This window comes from Ixodes scapularis, unplaced genomic scaffold (genome assembly GCF_016920785.2).
Source record: "Ixodes scapularis isolate PalLabHiFi unplaced genomic scaffold, ASM1692078v2 PGA_scaffold2__306_contigs__length_199485367, whole genome shotgun sequence".
In the NCBI taxonomy this organism is placed as follows: domain Eukaryota; kingdom Metazoa; phylum Arthropoda; class Arachnida; order Ixodida; family Ixodidae; genus Ixodes; species Ixodes scapularis.
Genome location: NW_024609857.1, coordinates 169,262,382 through 169,276,967, shown reverse-complemented (window position 1 = coordinate 169,276,967; position 14,586 = coordinate 169,262,382). Strand labels below are relative to the sequence as shown.

The 14,586-nt window shown below is 42.9% G+C and overlaps 1 protein-coding gene across 1 annotated transcript in view; it reads right to left on the bottom strand.

Annotated features, from left to right (window-relative positions):
* Positions 1-14,586, bottom strand: part of LOC8032842 (venom factor) — a 229,019-nt gene that overhangs the window by 165,180 nt on the left and 49,253 nt on the right. The window contains exons 8-10 of the mRNA XM_042292110.1: positions 10,534-10,639; positions 4,141-4,386; positions 866-1,027 (exon numbers count right to left, since the gene is read on the bottom strand). Coding sequence (XP_042148044.1) covers positions 866-1,027; positions 4,141-4,386; positions 10,534-10,639 — 514 coding nt within the window. The remainder of the gene's footprint in view (positions 1-865; positions 1,028-4,140; positions 4,387-10,533; positions 10,640-14,586) is intronic.

Sequence of the window (14,586 nt, the reverse complement as noted above, 5' to 3'; positions counted from 1 at the left end):
TTTAGTTTAGTATTTTTCGAACGGATGTTGTCACCTTTGCTTCTACGTTGTATCTAATCTCCTGAAATGTTACTTTGTGTTTTGTATTACCCCCTATAGGTAGTGCCCCCTCAGGGGCCCTTAAGCAATAATAAATGAAATGAAACCAGAGGAAATTTGGCGACTCTCTTGCGGGGGAAAAAGGCGGGGAGTAATTTTTCTTTTTTGTTAGATTTTCTAAAGGTCATCGTGGTGATATCCCTGACTGCTCGGTGATAGTTTGCGGAAAGAAAATTAGCTTAAAAGGGCCAAAAAGATTCATATGTCCGTCTTTTAAACTTAGGCTAGGTGGCACAAGTTACTGCCCGTTACAAAGGGTAAAGCCATAAATATCCATCCATCCATCCGTTCTGTGACGGGGCAACAAGCATGATGTCTCGCCTACTCATAGTTCCTGCATATGTGGCAGTTTCCAGTCACCCAGTTTTTTGCGCCTTGCCATTCACTGGAAGCACTTTGCAGATTGAAAAGGTGGACCCTTCATGTGCCATGAAGGAGAATAAACGCCCAGGAGGTTTTTAAGGTGCAGTATTTAGAGTATAACACTACGAGGACCGACACCATTCACAAAGGCGCTATCGCCTGGTGTAAATAAATCGTCGCAGTCTTATTAATATATATATATATATATATCACTGGCCGCGCTTTTGCTCTTATGCTTAGCGGAACGTCGACCGCCATTTTGGACCTCCTTGGGAGGTACCTTTTTGGGAACGTTTCCAAAAAAACGCCAGTTACCTTTATTGTTTGCTTGAATACGCTCCTCAATTTAATGTAATATTTTTAACAAAGTAATGCGTGGACTTAGCATTTCCTAAGGTGTCACCTTCAAGTTCAGGGAATCGTCGTTGATTGCTGTCGAGATGGGAAATGTGGCGATGCCATCATTGTCTGTGGTTGCCTTCGTGCTTAGGTTCTTCGGACCCCTGTTTGTCAACTGCATCTCGATTCCTCGGGCAGCATCTCCGTTCAGGTACGTCACTTGGGCCTGTGGTGGGCAACAGAAACCCATAGAATGAGGTCAAGTGGAACTGCGTTGGTGGTGCATGCTACAGGCTTACTAAAATTACCACACCTGATTTCTGTGTCTATTTAGTACCTCGACCATACTCTGGGAATACAAATGAAAAGAAATCACGTAACGGTAACGGATTATGCGCTCGGAAGATTGCAGCATTTTTGCGTTTGTTTTTATGAGGTTGCTTCTTTTTTTGTATTGCTCCTTTGTATTTCGGGTCGTCAGATATGACTCCGTCCGGACGTGCTAAAAATTCACTAGAGGTAAAACAACTGGCAAAAGATCACGTGTTGTGAAACCGAAAATGAATATGACAATAAATTAAGGAGTACCATTAGAGAGTCCCTGAAGATGTTCCCTGATAGTGTCGTCATATTAGATCATTTTATAAAGGATGGTCAATAAAGTTTTCTTCTTTTTTATTCAGAAATGAAATTAAAGCATGCTATATTCAAATAAAGGTTTGTGAGCTCCTCTTTAACAAGAGCACATCATTTGTCGATATAGTTCCCAGTATCAATTATGTTTTACGGGGTCCCGGATCTGAATGAAGGCTTTAAGGGGACCGCATTATTCGGCTTGGCAACATTTACGATTTAGCACAGGGGCACCTGAAGGTGGTGAATGCATAGCATCCAAAGTAAAAAAAAAAAAAAAAACTTTCGTAAATAAAAAATAAAAAAAGAAGTTGCTGGTTTTCTTTCCCTATGGCGCCCGTGTGCTAAGCGCACACACTCTGACCGGCGCAACAGCCGACAGATGGCGGTAGCGGCGGCTAACGGCAGCTCAGCAGCCGCCCGGTCGTGCTGAAGGCAGACATGTAGATAAACTCGTTTGTTAAACCATAGGTTTTATATTGTCACGAATGACAAGTGATGAGCCGATAATAACTGGAGAAACTAAACGTTTAATGGGGCGAACTTGTGCCCAAAAATAAAAAGGAAACAGAAGAAAGCAGCGCGTCGCGGGCGTCGAAGTCGGCGTGACAGCAGAGTCGAACGCTGGGGCGAAACTGAATCAGGCTTGCCACGCGGAGCCCCTTTTGTGCACGCGTAGGCTTCTGGAACAATCGGCGTAGAAGGTTCGGCGTGTCGAACATTCTAACCTCGAATCAGCATGTTGACACGATGTTTCGATCAGTTTTAGATCATTGTCTAACATCGCACAATCTTCTGGAATTTTAATCTTCTTAAATAACGTACAGTCGTCGACATATGACCTTATAAAGTAATGGACAGAATAGAGTGGCAGGTCATTCGCGCAAATAAGAAAAAGAGCAGCAGACCAAGCGCGGTTCCTTGGGTCACTCCTGATTTTACTGTTTGATGCGATGAATAGTCATGTTCATAATTATTGCTCTTAGTATGAATAACAAGAATAGCTGAACCCCACTCTGTGGTGTATGGATCTATTTTGATACTTGGTTTCAGCTTCAGTCCAGACGCAGGCGACGCTGCGAGCTGGAACCAATCAGAGAGCGTGAAAAGCGCACCAACATGGTTTTCCTTGTGTTCCTCTAGCATCGCTGAACCAATCATGAACAGAAGAGGAATTGCGCTTTCGACGGTGCTGATTGGTACCATTTGTTCGTAGCCTCGGCTGCGTCTGAACTTAAGCTGGAGCATTGCATAACTATGTTCTGTTTTTCGTGAGACGGTGACAGAGTACTTTAATAAAAGCCCCCTTTTTTGTAACAATAAACATAATATGTCTCTGTACGGGATTGTAAGATCTTACAAATCATTACTGCAATAATTTATTTCGGCGCTTACGCATCTTCCTTGGTCATAAGGTGTTTTTATCGTTATTTTCTAGCGTTTTGTATTCATATTACTGTTGTAGCCCCCATCTCCCCCATCTCCCGCGATGATCTCAAATGAGGTCATTGCGGTTGGCAATTGCATGTACAAATAAATAAATACGTATAAAGCTGGTTTCGCGGAAGGTTGAAATTTGCAAACCGCTCTGATATACAAAAACAAAATGGAGTTGTTAGCTCACACGTAGCCAATACACGCGAACATGTAATGTGCTCCATACATTTTCTAGGAATATTAGTTCTCTATGAATTGACGACACAGGAGGCAACACTTATTCACTGTGCGTCGTATGCTAACATCTTGCTCTTCACATACCTGCTATAGCTCTCATCAGAGTGTCAGAAATGTGTCTGAATAAAATAAAAACAAAATTATATGAACGTATGGTTGTCCCCTCGTTTTCATTATAACGCAAAGAGATGCTCCACTAACAATGAATGCGTGCAGTCTCATGATGCCCGCGAACATAAATTATTGATCGTCTGGGAATCAGGTTTCTGAATGAGGAAGACTGGAGTTATTCCGGTTCAGTGACCGTGCAGTCCTGCTTTTTCTCCCCCTGTTTATGATGATTGCTGCTGCAAGGTACTGGAAGCCCTCTTCATCGATTCGAGAAATGTGAATAATTTACGTTCTGCCACCTCTTTTCTGCGTGGTGCGCCTGCAGATACTTCTGAGAACGCTTAGGCATCAGGAACTTATGATCAACAGGTGAGGCCGATTTTGAGTGCGTTCCTGTTTTTGCCATTAGTAAGCGATTGGTTGCCGTGTATTCTGACCGGATGACACTAGTTAGAATGAAATAACCATGCTTGTCCACATCCTGTCTCAAAAGGATGCTGAACTCACAAAAAACTGTGTTTATTTTTAAGTGCCAGAATTCAACACCTGTAGATTTTAGTAAGCCCAATATTTACAGCGCGATTCTCATTTAGAGTTCATGGCTTTTCCGAAATCTGCTTAGGTTTCGAGACGTCGACCCCAAAATCGAATGTTTCACAATCGCTCAAATAAGTTTAATAATGTACATATTGCGCTCATTTATTCTTGTTGTTTTGTTGTTGTTGTTGTTGTTTTTTTTCGACGGAGGGGGATTTTTTTTTATGACAGGTGTGTCTATTTCTGCCACAACAGAAAAAAACATTTTGGGGGATTCTAGTGTCCCTTTCACATATTGACTGCGCGAGGTGCCTATTTATGACTTTCGGTTGTTTTACCTTTTAGAAATGACGGCCCTCCCATCTGCAGCTGAGACACACTTACGATGGCATAGGTCTTTACGCCAGGCTTGAAGCTCTTCTGGCTCTTGCTCGTGGAGATGACGAACGGCGTGGTGGAGAAGACGGCCTTCTCGTTGCGAGCAGACTGCTTGGCGGCGGTCGCCTCTTCGGTCACCGTGGCCTCGATCACCAGGCGGTATCGGCCACGGAACAGACTCTCCAGAGGAGCTCCCAGACGCCGCGCAATGCTGTCTCTGCCCACTTGGAAACGTGCTATTCCGTCAATAAGCTGCACAGGAAAGTGAATCGAGACAGTTTAAGAAGCGGAGGAAAGCGTTAGATTTACTCCCAGTGTCACGAATGGCGGATAAGGTGGGCTTGGCAGCACGGAGCCAGCGCTATACCTAATCCACTACTCTTTCTTGTACAGGTTCGTAAAAGTTGTTCACATTCTTGCCTAAAGAGTAATTGTCTTTTTATTCGTGTTGCGAAGCCCACAGGCCCCTGAGATATTTCGTGTAAGTGCTGGAACGTCACGTTGTTATAGTTAGAACTTAGTGGAGGTGTCGAGCTAAATCCCGGTCCTCTTACCCAGAAACATCTGAAGGAGCTTTTAGTCGTACAAAAACAGATCGCAGAAGATATAAAAAAAAATCAATGGTGGCCTTGACAAAAGACTGCAGGCCATAAAGGAAGTCACGCACGAGACAGAGCAGTTGTCAACGGATAAGTTTGTTGATCGGATCTTAAAAACAAAACTAAATTTAGATGTCGAGATTGCAGAACGCGTTCACAGGATAGGAAAGATGTTTCATGATGAACCACGACCAATAATCTTATGACTTGAAAATTTCAAGGAAAAGACAGGCATCATCAGCAATGCGAAACGTTTAAAAGGTACAACATTTTTTATCAATTATGATTACTCTAGGCGGGTACGAAGTATTCCACAAAATCTCTGGCAAAGTTTTATAGCATACAGAACGAAAGGTGATAAAGTATTTCTCGTGTTCGATAAACTAAAAATAAACGGAGGTGTTTACGCTTGGGATGAACAAACACTGATCCCCTACGAACATGTACAAAAAAGTTTTCAACCCCGAGGGGAATGACAACGAAAGGATGAGAACTGAAAGGCATTTTCAATAATCATTTTAAATCCTAAGAGTATCGTGAGTAAAACTATTGATTTGGAAAACATCCTTGTCGTGCATGATCCTTCTGTTGCTATAATTACTGAGATGTTTTTAGTATGTTCTATTTTCGATTTCGAAGTTGTTCCTCCTGGATATGGTACTGTTATGAAAGATTGAGAGGGCAGAGGGGGTGGAGCACCTGTTATAATAAATAACTGTATCGGTTGTGTTACAAAAGAAGGCACCCCCGACTTTGAATGCGTTTAGTGTAGACTTAAGATATCAAGGCCGGAGGTCTTAATAGGAATGGTTTACTGCCCTCCAGTCACATCCTTTCACTTTGTGCAGCGTTTAAATTATTTTCTTGTGGAACTGCACGTTGAATGAAAAGGGTAATAATATTCGCAAGCAATTTCACGGTTGGGGAGGTTAACCTGTATACATAACTACCAGGAACTCGCGATGCTTTGCTCTCTCTTGCATTCATAGTCATGAATAGAGGTAAAAAACGAAAGCGAGCTGGTGAATGACATCCAAAGTAACCCTGAGACGTAGGAACAATAAAAAAAACGGACAGATCAATTAAGTCTCTTACACAAATGTTTTCACATGTCGGGACGCAAGTCATCCGGGAGTTCATTAGAATCCAAGAAAATTCGAAATATGTATTAAATTTGTTTTTCTCAAGTGGCAGTACGCTGCTCTTTCCTTACGAGTGTAGTGTCTTGTCAGGAATATCGGATCATCTCATGGTTGTTTTGTCACTCTATTTAAAAGGGATACTTCAACGAAATTTGAAATATTCCCGTCGTGTTCAAAAATAGGTTGAATATGATCCACAATCTCCGTAAATGACAATCGCACGTTTGTATTTTGAGCCTGGTGGCTGTATTTTTCGTTACAAAACGGCCCGCTCTGGCAAGCGCTCGGAGAAGGCCCAGCGGAGACCACGTGACATCCAACGCAATCGTGACGTAGGTCATCTCGGGACGAGAAAAGCCACGGCGAGGCTGACGTCAAGAGGATGGCCTAGTCGTTCCAGCCCCCGAAGCGGCTGCTTTTGTACGAATTTTGAGTGACGGGTTAATCTTCTATAATCTTGTAGAGGGACAATAGCGACTTCTGCGACACACAAAAGGCATTCTCGGGAAGAGGGGAGTTCCTCCTTCCCCTCTTCTCTCGTCGTGGCCGGAGGCGAGACAATAACCGTCACTACCGCTCAAGGTTCCTAGACGGGCATTACAAACGACGCGTTAGCGACATCCACCAGGTGCTCTTTGCTAATCGTTTGATTCGCTTTAAAATTCCTTTTCGAGATTTTTTTAACAAAATATTGGTATGTTCGATGTGATACTGCTCCTTTGAACACATAGAGACCAAAAAATGAGCGCCGCAATTTCGTTGTAGTATCCCTTTAAATGGTAACCTTACAGCGCGTCATGAAATTTTTCCCTATAAAGATTTTAATCGTACAGATGACGTAGCTCTTTAAGATATTTGTTCATTTGATGTCATTCAGCGATTCAGTCTTGATTGTAAACTAAGCGTCAATTAACCCTGGCAAAAGATCAAAGACAGCTACGCATTGCATAGCTCATCACGTCCCGGAAAAGGTGAAAAAGAACCGCACTAATAACCCGTGGAGTAATAAAGACATAATACGTCTGAAATGCAAAGTTTCAAGGCGTCGGGCGCAAGCGCGCAAATTGCAGGCAGCGGTAGTACGTGACAAGCTACGGTGCTTCAACAAGGGTCTGAGATCAATGATAAAAAATACCAAGCACTATTATTTTAACGTAAGCATGACAGGCTTTCCGGCAATCGCCCAAAACAGGGGACCGAGTTGTTTTAAAAAAGTCAGACTTTCACGAATGTATTTGAAAGCTCTTTTTCTACAGTTTTTTTTTTTTTTTTTTTTTTTTTTTTATGACGGCACAATACCTGAGCGTTATGAATTTGTCACTATACCGGCAATTTTTAATGTGATGTTATGCCAGGAGGGATTTTTTTTCATTGCTTCTCGATATTGACCACTCAAAGGCAGGAGGACAGCACAAAAGTTTAAATACGTTTTTAAAAAAAGGTATGCCAATTGGTCGTCGAAGTATGTATTGCTTATCTTTCATGAATTGCTTGGTTGTTCTTTGATTTCAAATGAATGAAAATTAGGGAAAGTGATTTCAATATTTAAGGAGAGTAATTCAAGGTACCCGCCAAATTATCGCCCAATTTCCTTAACATCAACCTGCTGTAAAATAATTGAACATAGCTCCAATCATATATTCATACATTCTTAGCTGAGCACAGCTTAGTTAGCAGCTGCCAACGTGCATTCCGAAAGAGACTTCCTACTGTTACTCAGCTGATCGAAATTAAGAATTTCTTTTCGAAGAAGTTGTATTGTCGAGATCCGATTTACGTTTTCTTTTTTTTTTTCATTTTAAAAATGCTTTAGAGAAGGTGATTCACAGAAAGCCAATCTGTAACATAATACCTATACTAAAGAACAAAACTCTGTTCGGATTGACAAAGGCCTTTCCTGCCAATAGAAAACGGTTTGTTAGCATTGCGAATAACTACTCGGATTTCTATGCTGTTACTTCAGGTGTGCCTCAAGGCACAGTTTTAGGGTAGTTGCTCTTTCTTATGTTTATAAACGACCGGATTAAAAATATGGCGGTACACGCAACAGTTTTGTAGACAACTGTGTTTTGTACACCAAAGTAACCTCTGTATCTGACCAAATTAACCTATGTGCGAGCCTGCATAGGGTTAACTAATCGGGCACGAGGTGGCTAATGTTTCTGAGCTTAAGAAAAACGGCTCGTATGTCCATGTCACATATATTAAATCCCTTAGCATATCCGTACAGCCTTGATAGTGTCCTCTTAGAAAAAGTAGACAAATATAAGAACCCCAGTTCTAGTATAAGAAGCAATCTTCAATGGAACACACGCGTGACTAACACTGTTAAAAAGCCGGATACTCGACTAGCATTTCCACGGCGGTTCTTGAAACTAGCATCCACAGAAACTAGACTGCTCGCTTACAAAATATTGGTTCGCCCCCTCCTTGGATACTCGTCGGAAGTATGAAACCCGAGACTGTGGTTTAAAAAACGGAAGGCTCGTGAAAGAGGAAGAAAAAGGGAAAGACAACGTCTTGAGACGTTGTGTGTCCCTTTTTCTTTTTTCTTCACGAGTCTTCCGTTTTTCAAACCACAGTCTCAGCTAGGTTTCAGTGATCATGTATAAGGGGGATCGGTGGCCGAGTGGTCTAGCGCACATCAGCTCGGAGCACATGGAGTGAAAGCTCGCGCTGCAGAACCCAGGGATCCTGGGTTCGAGCCCCACCCCTGCCCGTTTCGATCTGGATGAGCATCGTACCGGCGTGCGGTCGTGTATCACTAGTGCGTGGTGCACGTTAAAAATCCCAGGCTATCGGTTGTACTGCACTGGCTAAATTGCTCCTCTACAGCGAGTGAATCGTCGCAGTTTTGAAATAACTGACCAACTACGCACTGTATAAATTTCCACACAACCCCAATTATTCATCATGTATAACGTACACCAGCTCGCCTGCACATTAACCGTTTTATCATCCTTTTCCTGGAGGGCATACTGCCTGCACATTAACATTTTTTTCATCCTTGCCCTGGAGGGTGTACGCCTGTAACCGTTTCTCCATCCTTATCCTGGAGGGTGTACGGCGACTGGCCCTACTTTTTATTTATAGTTATCGGAAATTAGATCCGCCGACAGGGCTGTATGCGCTGTGTAACCTTCCGTTGCTAGAGGTAAGACGGGAAAATAACACGGTTGAAGCTTTTATTCATTGTACTTTTTGGTTCGTTCCCCTTCGACCAATCGCGTTTTTGTACCCCTCATCAATCACGTATCACTCGTAACTAGCATTCGCGCCCCTAACAAGTATTTTCGTTCAATGAAGATTGTTTTAAGTACTCCGTTTCCCTCAAGTGTAAATTGTTTCCACCCCTATCAAAGTCCTGGACATGACTGACAGTATGCCAAATAAATAAATCAATAAAGTAAAACACGTCGATTCATGATTTCCCGGGCTGGCACATCCGGCTTCGCTTTCCCCACCAGCGTAAGCTTCGCTAAATTTGCGAGGCGTTACATCGCTCGGGAAGGCGAACTAATGAAGGAGAGACCATACCCTCACAAAAAGTATTTTAACCACTTTGCAAATACCCACTATAAAGAATAGTGTATCGAGACGATAAATATCATTTAGGAAATGTGTGCACTGTTTCAGAATAGTTTGTTTCATTTCAACCGCGTGTTTCTGTATATTTTATAGAACTTAGTGCAAGAATTTTTGGATGGAAATATTTAAAATAAGAAGGATAAAAATTCTAACTACATCTTATTGCCTTTTAATATATTATTGGTAGTAAGTTCTTCGCAGACAAAAAGAAGGCATTGTGAACGTTACTCCAAAATTTGTCTGGCAACATTACATGAAACGTGCATTTGCCACAAGTCGCGTGTAAATATGCAGACACCTCAAATCTTTAGGCCACGAAGCACTCCCAACCCTAGTAATACAACGATTGCATGTATTCCATCGCGTATATACCCTGCACTTGGAAGGCAATCATATAAACGAAGAGAACCTCAACAGTTCAAAGCGTTAAAACTTTTTATTTTGTCGCCATTTTTTATGAAAAGTATTTCCTAGGCATTGGTAGTCTATCTTCATCTGTAAAGCATTTAAAAAAGGAATAATTATTTGACACATGCAGTCGGAAAAAGACACCGTCTACATGAAGGCTCCAAGTGGGCGTCGCTTTAGGCACTGCATCCTATTATTCTGTCAAGTTCGGTCTACAGAATTTCTATAGAAATGTGGTGACGGAAAATGTACGAAAAGTGTGTGATAAATTTTTCGTCAAATCTATACCGTCTCTGCTTTATATTTTTTGGTTGAAAGGAATTTTGTAGATCTATCAAAAACGGTCGATAGGGCGTCACTGAGTAGGAAGTTCGAAGAATTGTTTGAATTTGTGCGGGATTTTTATAAACAGCATGCAATATTTTTTTTTTTTTTTTTTTTTTGTGAAGGCACCTTAACCACAAGTAATCTTACTTTCAGCTCAGACACACGAAGATTGGATTGAAAGTACTGCTGTAATATTAGATTTCACCCTTATGAAGCGAAAAATGCAGCTCACATTTTCTGGGTGCATGCGTGAAAAAAAGAAAAGGAGGACTTTTTGCTTTCTTTAGTTTCAAAGCGCTGATGCCATTGTTGAAAAAAAAAAATAGGGCGCTTACGAGTTTGGGCTCTTTTCCGTTGCCGATCCACTGTTGTTTGCCAGCTTCACTTTTGAGGCCGAAGCGATACTGGACGACCCCTTGAACAGGCTGCGTGTTCAGAAATCTGTTGAGAAAAGAAGTCATATCGGTTCGTGGCGTACACAAGCGGAGCCTTCAGCCGTGCGCTGTTAAAGCACTTATCCCACTTGACCGACAAGTAGCAAGGCTGTGTCTGTTAACACAACGGGAAGCCAACCCCAATGAAAATCTGCTGACTCCGTTGTGTACAATAAAACATTCAGCCTATGCAATACCACTTCTAGCCCAGGGGCTTTAATGTCCACAACGTGGTAGTGATCCACTAACCCACGTCGGTACGATGTCATTGAGAACAAACCGAGCCGGGGCGGGGATAGAACCCAGGAGGAGCGGGTTCTGCAGTGCGAGTTCTCGCTCCACGTGCTCCGAGCTCCGGTGCGCTAACACCAGTACCTAAAGGGACCTGTCCAACCCGCGGCCGCTCTATGGGTAGACTACTGGGGCTGTATTTAGAGGTACGGCTACGACAGTTACTCTAGAGTGAGGGAAGGGGGGGGGGGGGGGGGGGAGAGAATTCTCTCCCCCTCCCCAAACTAGTGTGACTGTATATTCTCCGCTTGCAGAGCATCCCCATCGTAATGAACTGCAATGGATGAGTGGTGCTGCACTAAAGAAACCTCTGCCTTTGTCTCTTAAGGGTTTGTAGCTTTAGCAAAACATTTAAAATGGCGGCAGTTTTTTTTCTTTTTTTTTTTTTCGCACGTATTTTTGTAATTAAAGCGAGCGCATAGATACATTTTATCCATTACTGCAGGATGTGTTCTGCTTTCGAGTCTTCCTTCTAGTTGTCGTGTTTATTGTTAAAATGTTTGATTCTGTGCTCTTACGTCACGTCCTGCGCATGGTCTATGAACTGTCTCATGAACATCACAAGAACCAGTTTCTCCAGAGCAGTTATGCGGTCTTCTAAATGTTTGACTTGACAGCCAAAAAGTGTGTTGCGCACAACAACCGCAACAACCTTCTGAACCAACACAACACTACAAATGGCTTGGAAAAAACGCGAAGCATGCGTTTCATCAAGGGGCTTTCAGTCAAAGTTGTGCCCGTTACCTAAATTAGGTAGGGATATGTGTTACTTCTTACATCTTAAAAATTAACACGTTGCTGAGATTTGTTACCCTCCTGCAATGCAACGAAACAATCTTTCCGTTACTTTTAAAAAATAAGGAACGTTACTTTTGCGTTACTTTACATTTCAATATTATTCGACATTAATAGGCCATGGATATAACCACTCACAATAGAAAAACTTTTACAGAGTGATTTTATAGTCCTTATTATACGTGGTGTGTCTTTTTTTTAAGCCGTGAATGCTACGTTTATGCGGTTTGTGTAGGTGGGTTCTACGGCCTGGGGGACATAGTATAGGGGAATTATCGTAACGATCAGACGGCTTATTAAGTAAATGTGTTAATTACCCTTCTTAATTAGTGAAAAAGACATGTGGTTTCAATTAGAAACTTGCTGAGCGTGATTGCAAACCACAATATCAAGTCTTTTTGGAATGATATAACACAGGGGCAGCAGTTTGCTGCGTTCTGAAAAAAAAAAAAAAAACGTTCAGTTTCGACGCCTTTTTATGTTTGGGTTCCTTATCGTAGCACATCTTTGCATCCGCGGTCCTGCTCCCTGGTGATCGCGGCGCAACGCCGCCGCCTAGTCTCCCTCGAAGGCAACGTGAGTAAAACAGCTCAGTTCGGAAACTGCCAAAGTGCCTGCTTTGATAAAGTGGCTTCGACCCGTACTCGAGAATCAAACAAATGGCGATCACAACGCCATTTCTCTCGCAGCGGCGACGCCGGGAAACTGCCCGTCTGCACGTATCGGTTGAGGTCGACTCGCGCAAGGGTCGGTAGCGCCACCTCGCATTGCCATTTCGCAGTAGCAATATAAATGAACTTTTTAGTTTTGACTAGTCGCTAAAGGGTGGCGCTGTTATCGTATTTAGTTCGGTCTCCGTGGACGCGGGGGGGTTCGGGTTTCAAGGTTGAGTTTTCTATTAAGTGTTTTAGTAAAGTTTCTCGAAGGCTAAAGGGAGGTGTGGCGCACCTGTGTTGCGCGTGTCGGCTACTCGGAAAAGGACCGCGGGCGCAAAGATACGCTGCGATAAGAAACCGAAACCTAAAAACTCGTCCAAATTCAGCGTTTTCACGGAACGCCGTAAAATGCTACCCCTGCCTTATATCTTTCTAAAAAGGGTTGATTCAGTGGTTTTCGATGACGCTCAGCAAGTCTCTCATTGGAACCCTATGTTTATTTTCACGAATTAAAAAGTTCATTAAAAATTTCACTTAATTAGCCGACTAATCGTCCCGACCCCGACTCGCCCGCTCGCCCTATGTAGGCTCTGACGATGTTATCGGTCAGCGGGATCGTTTCTATTTAATTTCTTTTGCGTGTTTTTCGTAGTAAGTGTAAATTTTTATATGCGGTTTTTTTAGGTATGACCTGTAGCTGCAGGCGAAACTTGAACCAACATTTCAAGCATATTTGACAAGGCAGGCAACGCACGAATCGCAGGCGATATATGAAAAAAAAATATTGCCACAATTGTAAGTGCGCCACATAGATTTACATCATACAAAGTCAATGCTGCTTATGGTCTGGATGAATTGTCAGAGTATGTATACTATTTATTTTTTTTTTTTATGTGGGTTTTTCTTTTCAAACAAAAACGTCGAAGCAGAAAAGCTGCATGCCTTTCGAGCAACATGTTAAATACATCTGGGCCATGGAGCGAGACTCAAAAGTGAGACAGTCCCAGTGCAGGAGCGAAGTAAAGAATGAAGGAACATTTATTTATATACATTGCTCGCATTTGACCTTTGGTAGATTCGGACAGAACTTCAATGGACTCCACTGGTGGTATTTGTGGTCTTGTTTATATTATCCCTCAAGTAATGTACAAGGAACATAAGTGAAGGTGTCTAGCCCGTTATTAGTCCCTTAAGCTCTCCAATTGAGATTTGAGCTAAATCAAATTGTCCTGAAGCAAAAACACCAGAAGCTTTTTTCACGCAAACTGTCGCCCCTTCACAGGTTCCACACTTTCTACTTCTAGTGCAGCATCTATCAATGGACAGCTGTTCGAATGCTTGCTGTTCCTCCTGTTTTCCTCTGTTGCCAGAGAGTTTAGCTGTAGAGAGTTTGGAGGCTGATGAAGCTTTTGGGGACCTGCAGCAGTGTCTATTCTAATTGGAAATAACAATTCAATATCAACGGGGTGTTTTCCGAATACCCAAGGCTGGAATAAACAAAGAATGTCAGGAAAAAGTTTAAACATTCCAAATTACGGTACAGTTGCTGCGCATATTTTGGGCACTTCAATACATCTCATACAGGCAACTGAGGGCAATTCGGCCGTTTTTTCTGCTATTATACAAACTGATTTTCAGTAATTTTGCCTTTGATAACGCTTCTGATATGGCACGCGCAGAGTCGGGGTCGCGAGTTAATTTGCCAACCGGCCAAACGCCTTTGATTAAATGCCATTTCAAATGCCTGCAAGCGGGATGCAATTTTCTCCCAAAACCACGAACTTGCAAGGAGCAGATTTCCAGCGTCTGAAACACTTACGCCACCGCTTCACCGACCCCTCGCACGATTGCCTTGTGCCATGTGGACCGACAAAGATGTTCATCGGCGGAATTTCCTCCGCCGATAGCCTTCGGGATTTGTAACCCAATAATAAAGGTAAAAGTGACAAGCAGAGAAGCCCGTCGGCATCGGCCTAACCCAGCGTCTTGTACACCAGGTAAACCAAGACCCGCTCCTCAAAGTGCTTGCGCCGCAGAACGGCCAAACCAGCAAATCGGGGAAGGGAAGCGAGCCGGATGCGAGATCGCGAAGGCGAGTCCTTCCCCTGACGTCACGGTACACCTCACCCAATCAGAGCGCGGCGTCCGCAGCGACGCTTGTGTTCGCTTACGGGGCTAATACTATGTTCCCCTAGCCGTATGACTCACCTGC